Below are 9,752 nucleotides of genomic sequence, written 5' to 3' on the forward strand. Positions count from 1 at the left end.
AATTAGGCCATAGATGAATTTAAAGTTTTTTAACCGAGGAGAGATGGCTCTAAAACTGAAAATAGTTGAGTTGTTACCCTTTATTTTGTCTGTTTTTAGACTGCCTTGCAATAATGTGCAACCAATACACAGGCTCGTCATAAAATATATTTTTATTATCATGGCTCTCAGACACATACCTGTACAAACACATACACATTCATACATTCACTCAAGTATTTATGGGGATATACACAGTGCTGTACGTCATTATTTTACATGATAGATATGGTAGCACAGGAAAGAAAAACAAACATTTAAAAGGAACACTATTAAATTAATCTCCTTAGGCAACATTGTAATTATCACAAATGGTTTGGATCAGGAGAAAACGACAAGAAAAGGTCATGATTCCCTTTTAACATGCACATCATTAAGAAGCACTGCTGTTGTGTAACCCAAGATACACTTTGATGGACACAAACAAGGGTTGATTTTCACACGGACATCAATGCCCATCATTTTCTTCAACATTGTGTATAACTGATGCAAAAAATAATAATAACAAGAACATGTACTATATCTGTAAAATGCCCATTCAAACGAGTATATGTTGTAAAAAGTGCAGGTGGATTTGATTTGGATCTGTAGCTCAAAGCTCTTTCAGACTGAGGTTAAACAACCTTGAGTGACCTTCCCTCTTTCACCTGGTTTACTCAATGATCAAGAAAATGAGTTTAGTTGGAAACATAAGTGTAAGAAAACATACATTATTGTAGTAGGGTAATTATCACCTTGGTTCAATGTTTACCAGCATATTTCCCTTGGTAAAATATAGCTCAAGTGATTGAAAAAGAAAGCATTATTTTGTGGAACTTTTATGTGTCATATGAAAGTAAATGTAATAATAATGTTAGTAGTACTAATGTTAATTGATACAAATCAGAAACATCAACTCTTTTTAAAGCATCAAGCCATTAGATGTACTGTACCACATCATTGGTAAAGTGACACCATCTTGTGACCACAGTGTGAAACTGCAGTGTCCATCTCCTTACATATCCTTAAACTCTGGAAAATACCCTCAACACAAAGTGGAATACTATCTAAGTATGTAAAAGAAATCATCGTAAGGGTATAGCAGTTATGCCTGAATGACAACACATCAAACTCGAGAATCCATCAAATGTATATGATTACATAAGAGATAAAAATCCATAAAAGATCATTAAAAACAGGGCTGGACTTGTCTGTAAATTGTCCTGACAAGCGAAAGATAAACCCTGCGCACACACTAAAACAAATCCTGGGCAGGAAGGAAGGCAAGTGCTTGCCTGAGGTCGGGGTACGACCCATTGCACCCTTTCTTTGTGCCTCACCTGCTATTGCCCTTTATTTTGTTCACGTCCACACCACAATATAGATCATCATTGGCCCTAGAACACGCACAGAAACCCTCAGGATACCCTGTTCAATGAGCTGTCTGTAGACCTGGCCCTGTGCCAGAATGGTACACCATCATCATGCCTTTAGAAGTCGCTGAGGATGCTGATGTCGGCGAACTCTTTGCGATAGCGGTGTGAGTAAAGAGCCAGAATGAAGGCCCACTTCAGGCTCATGAAGCTCCACACACAGGATAGGTAGAGGCTCCGGGGGTTTGTCAGGCCTGCGGGGTGGGGCAGACATAAGATTATTCGTCATTGCACCTGTCACCTGTCATCTTCACTAATGTCTATGTAAGACAGATCCAGGGCCATAGCTGGGAGAGCAATAATAAACACTTATGGTGCGTTCACACGGGCAGATTAAAAGACACATGCTACCATTCATTTTCAATGGAAACCAGCGACATGAAGACACAAAGATACATCTGACGTTTGTAGCTCTAGCGACAAAGATACAAAGCTACAAATTCAAGTTGAGCTGGGTTCAACTTCCAGATACAAAGATACAAAGCTACAACTGTAGCTCCGATGTTTGATGACGTCAGCGACCGCGTTGAATCTGCCCGTGTGAACGCACCATTAGGACCCAACTATTATATTGCCCCTCCTCTCCATTCAACCTCTGTACCAACTGCCTGTGTTCATTATTCTCTGGGGGGTTTTCTGGTCTCCCCTGCCAAAATGATTAAAAACGATGAGTCACTTACATCTCTATGGAGATCTTATAACTTAGACATTTGTGACTCAATACAAAACAATGCTGACAAAAAAAAGCACCATTTGATTCATGAGTTCAATAAATTAGATGAAGATCCAGATGGGATCGAAACATTGAACTGAGCTCGCAATAAACAGTGGGAGCATATCTAGCAGTGTGCACTTTTTTATTTTAGTTATATGGACAAACAATATTACATGGATTCTAGACTTTATGCGTGTCACGTCTCTTTAACACAAGAATGCACTCACACTCAGCCAAGATCTCTCATCTTAATCTTTATGCTTTTTTTGTTGCCATCTTTATCTCTATTTATGTTCTTTGTCTTCTATACAGAAAATAGCTTAGAGTATTGATTTGACTCCATTTGATCATCTACTGTGAGAATAACTAGGTCAGCATGTAAAACCTCTCTGCTTCTTCTTTTTCTTTCAGCTAATTCCCATCGGGGTCACCACAGTGGATCAGTTCCATTTCCATCCGTTTCCGTTCTATGTATCTTCCTCTGTCACTCCAGCCACCCGCATGTCCTCTCTCACTGAATCCATAAACCTCCTCTTTGGCCTTCCTATTCTCCTTTTACCTGGCAGCTCCATATTCAGCATCCTTCTCCCAATGTACCCCTCATCCGTCCTCTGCACATGTCCAAACCATCTCAGCCTCGCCTCTCTATCCCCAAACCTTCTAACCTGGGCTGATCCTCTCAGAGGTCTTCAACAGGGGGTCCGCGGAGGTACTGCAGGGGGTCCGCGAGATTGTTGTTTGATTAAACAATATTTTAGTTTTTTTAGTTTTTTCCCCCTAAAATGTCAAATTGTCTAGAATCCATAGCAAACAGATAAATGGAGGCACAATGCACAATAACATGGTGTGTTTATACATATTTTGTAGAGATTTTTTATTTTGCACACCTACTGGGGCAGGTGCGTAGGAGCAGGCAATATAAAACACAATTTTATACATAAATATACAATATATGTGGTAGCCCCCCCTACCCTACGAGGTAGGGGGTCCCTGCTCCATCTACCCATCAGTTTGGGGGTCCCTAGCCTGAAAAGGTTGAAGACCCCTCTAATGAAGTAATTTCTGATCCTGTCAATCCTTGTCACTCCTAATGAGAATCGTAGCATCCTCAATTCTGCCACCTCCAGCTCCGCCTCCTGGGTCTTCGTCAGTGCCACCGTTTCCAAGCCGTACAGCATGGCTGGTCTCACTACCATCTTATTCATCTTCCCTCTCACTCTTGCTGGTACCCTTCTGTCACAAATCACTCCTGACATTTTCCTCCATCCATTCCACCCTGCCAGCACTGCACTCTCTTCTACACTCCTCATTACTTTGGATAGTTACCCTAGGGATTTAAACTCCTTCATCTTCTCTCCTTGCATCCTCATTGTTTCACTGTCCTCTCAAGTTCTTACTCCTCCTTACTTTCATTCCTCTTCTCTCTAAAGCATGCCTCCACCTTACCAGACTCTCTTCAACCTGTTCCCTCCTCTCGCTACATATCACAATGTCGTCCATGAACATCATAGTCCACAGTGCCTCCTCCTGCCTGACTTCATCTGTCAACCTGTTCATTACCAATTCAAGCAAGAAAGGGCTCAGAGCCGATCCTTGGTGTAGGCCCACCCCCAGAATAAACAGCAGAGAGTGACCGAATAGAATTTAGAGAGACAGCAGCGCAGAGTGTGTTTAAGTTATTGCCTAAAGCTACTGTAAAACCAGTATTAAATGCCAGTTAGAAAAAGGAGAGGCAGGCACCGCCTAATTCTCAAAGTTAACAGGTAAAAATAGGTAGTTTTACCTGAGCTGAGGTCGCACAGAGCAGCTAGATCAATAAAGAGTTAACTTGGCACAGCAAAACTAGTTTGCACCACAACCTCTCTGCAAACCTGGTTTATTACAGACCAACCTAAGCTGTAGCCTAAATCTATTTATTTCCCAGGAAGTACATAATGTATTGTGTACACATCTTGTACCTGTATTTAGGCCAAGTGCTGGACATCAAGGCAAGAATCAAGGAGAAGAAGGTAAAACATCCGCACACTGGTTTAAAGCTCCCAAAACTTATTTTATTTAATGGCACAACGCTTCGACCTTATAGGTCTTCATCAGGCAAATTTGCCTGACAAACCAGTGTGTGGATGTTTTACCTTCGTCTCCAGTACACGTTGTATCCCCTGCTTAGCTGCAAACTCCACTGGGACTGTTTGTAATGTGCCATGGATGGACCCCAGGACTTAAACACAGTAATCAGAGCCAGTGCAGGATATTGGCTAAATTACACATGAAAGCAGGAACGTATGGGGGAAGCATGAAACTGGTAATCACATGCTGCACTGCCAACATTTCACTACATACAGTACATTGCTGTTATTATCAGGGCATTTCCCCTGGTGGAGATTTGCTCTCTACTGCACTCATATTTCCAGTTCTCTCTCGTCTTTGTCACCTTCTCTCTAGTTCGTCTTCTCCTCCTGAAGGTTCCATTTCCAAAAGTGAGCTGTGTTTCAATAGAATTTTCCTGGCTAAGTGTCGAAGTGCCTTTGAGCAAGACACCAAACACCCAACTGCTCCTGATGAGCAGGTTGGTGCCTTGCATGGTTTTCTCCCCCATCGGTGTGAATGTGGGTGAATGTGAAGTACATTGTAAAGCGCCTGGGGTCGGAAAGACTAGAAAGGCATAAATGCAGTCCATTTACCATTCCTTCTGTCCCAGAAACTAAACACTGCTAAATTCAACTATGAACAGCTAGAACATTTCGCAGGCAGTTCATATACAAATTTTTATATTTGACACACTTGTCATACAAGCCAGTCATTTGCATGCATGTGATTCTCCTTCTGGTAAAGGCCAGACCGCACCTATGTAACTAGTCGCAACTCCTTGCAACAAAACAGTTTTAAAGGCCAGTCCACACCAATGCAACTCCTTGCAACAAAACAGTTTTAAGGCAATGCAACTCCTTGCAACTGCCATTGGGGATAACGGTTGCAAGTAGGTGCATGTTGCAAGGAGTTGCATTGTTGTGGACTGGCCTTAAGCCTGTGGTCTTTTTTTTCTCTCTAACCAGATGCATTAACTTAGCCTTAGGTCACATGGATAATTCTCCCCAAATACTGAAATATCATGCAAAGCGATGGTTAAGGATTCATTGAAAGTCTATACGAGTCACTGCGCTGCCCTTATTGATCCAATAAGCTCTTTCAGGGCTTCAAAGTAAACAACAGGGGGACAAGCATAGACACTTTCCACAGCACACAATATGCCTGGTAGTAGTAGGTTAGACTTGTTGCACAGCATACTTTTCTAGCAACTCAATGTTGCACGTCTTTAGAGTCAAACAAACCTTGACTCTAATGAAAAGTGATAATCATTTTATATTTTACTACATCAGTGCTTTGTGCATACTCATAATAAAGAGACAAATTCTATACCCTAATATATGTACTATATTGTTTTAATTGAATGTCCCCCCAATTGTGAACTTGTAGATTAGCTATTGTAACTGAATTAAGCAAATCTACCCGGTACACACAATGGAGAACAAAGTACAAGGCCATGCAGTAAAGGCCTGTGAAGATTGGTACTGTACTCACTCTCCTTGTTGGCAATGGCAACGCCCAGGAAGGTGAAGAACGCTACGACAGCCAACAGTGAGAAGAAAATCCCAATGAAGAGGAAGAACTTGAGGCCCTTCAGCCAAGTCCTCCAGTAGTCCTGCAGGTACATGATGTGGGTGATCAAAGCCCAGAGTGCCAACACACCTGAGGAGAAAGAGCGCGCACACACACACCATACAGCATAAGTGCTTAGGCAGAATTAGGCTTTCCGTCACTTTCAATACACTTGTTGCGGTAGATATTGGCCTATCCTGCACACTGACTTACCTAATGTGGTGCGTATGTGTGATTGATTGATTGTTTGATTGAATACTTTATTAACAGTTTGCAAATAGTACAGTGGTACGATTATACAATATATATAGGGCACTTGCCCTAGCCTTGACGACCTTGCAGGCTTATGCAAAGGCTAAAATGTAACTTAGATAGCATGTTAAGTAGACAGATGCCAGGTCATTGCTGACCTGGCATCCTAGTGTGTATAGTTTCAATGTACAGATTATTGATTTGTTTTAATATTCTACAGTTAGACTAGAGATAGGTTCTTGGTTTACTTATGTATTAGTTTATTACTAGATTACTATTTCTATCAATTTGATGTATTACCTTGTGTTGTCCTTGCTTACTGTAAATCGCTGAGGATGAAGAGCTTCTGCTAAATGCCTAAATTGTAATTGGTGCTAAAAGGATAACACAAAAACCCCTAAGGGCTTGTTTCCATTGTGGTCTTGTGTATTCAATTCATCGAGACATTTAAAGACATAAAATATATTTAATATAAATATATATAAAACGTATATGTACAGTAAAGGGGGGTGGGACATTTCTGGTGTTAAGCTTAGACTTCACTAGGACCAGTTACACATTGCAGACAGGTGCCTTTTTTTGCGGTTTTGAATGCCTTTTCACTTTTTGATATCTGTTGGTACGGCATTCCACATTTTGGTGGCACAATAGAACGAATTTAACCCCACGTTTGTGCCGAATCTGGTGTGAACAAGATCAGTGTGTGTGCGTGTGCGTTGCAAGGCAACACAAATCCTGACAAAGCATGTTGTCGAGTGCTGAGTCAATGGCTCACGCATTGTTTGCCACAAGTTCTCCTTTTGCTAGTAGTTTTGTGAATGACATGGCACATTTACTGTTCCAACACCTCATCTTCCTTCTCCTGTCTCATCAAAGAAGCCGCAGAAGCCACTTACACTGCAGGATGACTGCCCACTGTTCTCAGAACATTAAAAAAAGTTTTTTTTAAAACTGTAGAATGTATTTGGATGTCGTAAGGTTTCTCTTAGTAATGCAGCAAGGTGTCAGGGTGTTAAAATAAAACAACAACTGTACTTCCTTATTTTCATTAATCACCCGATGCTGCCTCAGTAATACCCCCTTTAGCAAATGAAATGCAGAGTCAGTCATTTGTTCCTGAGGAAATAACAACAATCAGCTGTTGAAGACCCAAGTGTCGAAACGCGTCGGTCAGCTGTTGCCTTGCTCAATAAATCTATATTTCTTTCACCTGAAGACGGAGTGCCTCAGTACCCGTTTCCCTACATTCTGCCTCACCACAAGCAGAACTTTGGGTTCCTTTGCTTCTATGTATACCTATCTGTTCCACTGAAGAGCACCTGTTTGCAAAAGCCACTGTGACTGAACCCAGGCAGCACTTCCTTCTTCCGTTTTTAACAATAATCAGCTGTCAGTACTGCTGCAACCCCCAGACGTATTAGAACATCAGTTTCCTGAACACCCTTAGACACATGATGAAACTTCAGGCTACCGCTTGCATCAAACAAATGTTGTCATACAATCCATTGTGGAGCTATTGTTTAGAAGTAATGTTATTTGGCTACATGTTGCCCAATGTGTGTAGATAATTAAATTCAGGGTGTGTGGTGTGTGTGTGTGTGTGTGTGTGTGTGTGTGTGTGTGTGTGTGTGTGTGTGTGTGTGTGTGTGTGTGTGTGTGTGTGTGTGTGAGAGTTGACAATGGCATTAGATGCAGCCTAGTAAAAATCCCAGCAGATAGGCTATAATGACTGCTTTCAGTTTTTAATTGACAGATTGGCAGTTAATTACACCTTAAGGTGTTATAAGCAAACATGATAAACGAACATGACCAATCCCGTAAAAGAGTAGAGGTTGCAAAATTATAAACTCGCTAACCTCAAGGTAGCCATTGGTTCAAAGTTCACACCCAATAAATGCATTAGACCTACTTTAGACCTATTACATAACTGCAGTGCAGGGTAAACTGAAGTCACACAATGACCATTAAAATCAGGATGTTCAAGGCCCGCTATTCCAGAAATGTAGGGTGCTGCTGACTCCATATTTATAGATGAGTTAGAAGATGTTAGTTTACTATCGGACAAAGGATAGGTGGGCACTATAGGACATCTGGACACCTCGATGTAAAATTGGCTATTTTGTCCAAAATGTTAAAAAGTTTAATATTTGAAAAATCTTAAGTAATGTAAAAAGTGTATATGATGTGAACATGCAGGTTCATCATTATCAGACTTAATATTATCCTTCAACTTCTTGTTTATGCCTCAAAATGACTGAATATACAGGTTGTGTAGCAATTGTAGAAATATTAGACCTTAATTGTCGAATGTTTAAGCATGTTCTAATCATGTATACTTTGCTTATTTTATTTTTTTAACGTTTTGGAATAGCCAATTTAAAAGGCCAGTCCACACACCAATGCAACTACTAGTAGCAACACTGTATAGCTCCGAGATGAGGTTCCTCGTTTCTTGGTGCCGTTTGAGCAGGACATTGTCGCACATTTGACACTTTACACGTTTCTTACCCCTTTCTGCACATCGTATCCAAAAAGTGAAGCTTTTCCGCCATTCTCTCAGATGTTTTAAGTTCTAGCGCACCATAAAAGCTATCCAACGAGTTGAAGAAAGTATTTAATTTGCCTCGGTCCTCATCCGGTTACATGTTTTTAAGACATTGCGCAAGAGTTGCGCCCGTAGAGATAACATGACTGATTCCCCTACTGGTCAAATGTTGAATTGCATCTTCTAATGCAAAATATTATGGAACCGGCTGAGGACCGAGGCAAATTAAATACTTTCTTCAACTCGTTGGATAGCTTTTATGGTGCGCTAGAACTTAAAACATCTGAGAGAATGGCGGAAAAGCTTTACTTTTTGGATACGATGTGCATAAAGGGGTAAGAAACATGTAAAGTGGAAAATGTGCGACAATGTCCTGCTAAAACGGCACCGAGAAACGAGGAACCTCATCTCGGAGCTATACAGCGGAGGGAGAGGTTCCGTAGGGGCTACCGTTATTCCAGAAATGTAGGGTACTGCTGTGCTGACACACTCATAAGAGTGTTAGTTTTAAATTCACCGCAGCAGTAACAGGGTTCATCGGGGGTAACCTTTCGTGCAATCAACCTTGAATATGCAAGTTACAAAGAGAACAGTTTCGGTTTGCATTATATCATGACCTTATTTGACATATAGTCTTGGATCAACTCAAGACTATCGTAGATATTTGATCGAGTCTGACTTTTGCTTCGAAAGCAAAAGTCAGACTCGAAAGAATATACATCTACGATAGTCTTGATCCAAGGCTAATAATCATGACCTGGGTTTCCACCTCGTGTATTGATATGTTGATCTCGTCTGATCTGATCAGTGCATGTCTTTAAAGGACACAGTGTTACTACCACTATATTGCATTGTTTACTTCACCTGATAGTCCTCCCATCGCTGCGGTCCATGGCTGTTTGTAGGCGACATTCCAGACCAGAAAGGCAGAGAAGCCGAAGAGGATGCCGATCGACGCATAAGCGATGCTAATGTAGGTTTTATTCACCCCCATTGTTGTTGTCACACCACCTGGAACGAGGTGTTGTTGACTATAATAGACGAGACGATGTAGCTTCAGACAGTAGCTGTTCTATCAGCACAACCACTGTTCAAGTGTTGCCATATTGTGTGAGAGAAATAAGCAACCGGG

At 41.2% G+C, this 9,752-nt stretch overlaps 1 protein-coding gene across 1 annotated transcript; it reads right to left on the reverse strand.

The window, feature by feature from the left end:
- Nucleotides 1-147: 147 nt before the first annotated feature.
- Nucleotides 148-9,715, reverse strand: slc48a1b (solute carrier family 48 member 1b). The gene is made up of 3 exons (XM_080423310.1): nucleotides 9,485-9,715; nucleotides 5,746-5,913; nucleotides 148-1,645 (listed from the first exon to the last, which is right to left on the reverse strand). Exons 1-3 carry the CDS (start codon nucleotides 9,612-9,614, stop codon nucleotides 1,509-1,511), a joined length of 435 nt encoding a protein of 144 aa, XP_080279436.1. The 5' UTR covers nucleotides 9,615-9,715; the 3' UTR covers nucleotides 148-1,508.
- Nucleotides 9,716-9,752: the final 37 nt, after the last annotated feature.

The sequence above is a fragment of the Gymnoscopelus braueri genome (genome assembly GCF_963280865.1).
Source record: "Gymnoscopelus braueri genome assembly, chromosome: 3".
Lineage (NCBI taxonomy): Eukaryota > Metazoa > Chordata > Actinopteri > Myctophiformes > Myctophidae > Gymnoscopelus > Gymnoscopelus braueri.

What these genes read in the sequence shown, in the direction of transcription:
- slc48a1b (XM_080423310.1), bottom strand. Translation starts at nt 9,614, where the DNA reads ATGGGGGTGAATAAAACCTACATTAGCATCGCTTATGCGTCGATCGGC. An exon ending in AGCGATGGGAGGACTATCAG is followed by an intron (nt 5,914 to 9,484) that starts GTGAAGTAAACA and finishes CTTTCTCCTCAG; the next exon opens with GTGTGTTGGCACTCTGGGCT. An exon ending in TGCCATTGCCAACAAGGAGA is followed by an intron (nt 1,646 to 5,745) that starts GTGAGTACAGTA and finishes CCCACCCCGCAG; the next exon opens with GCCTGACAAACCCCCGGAGC.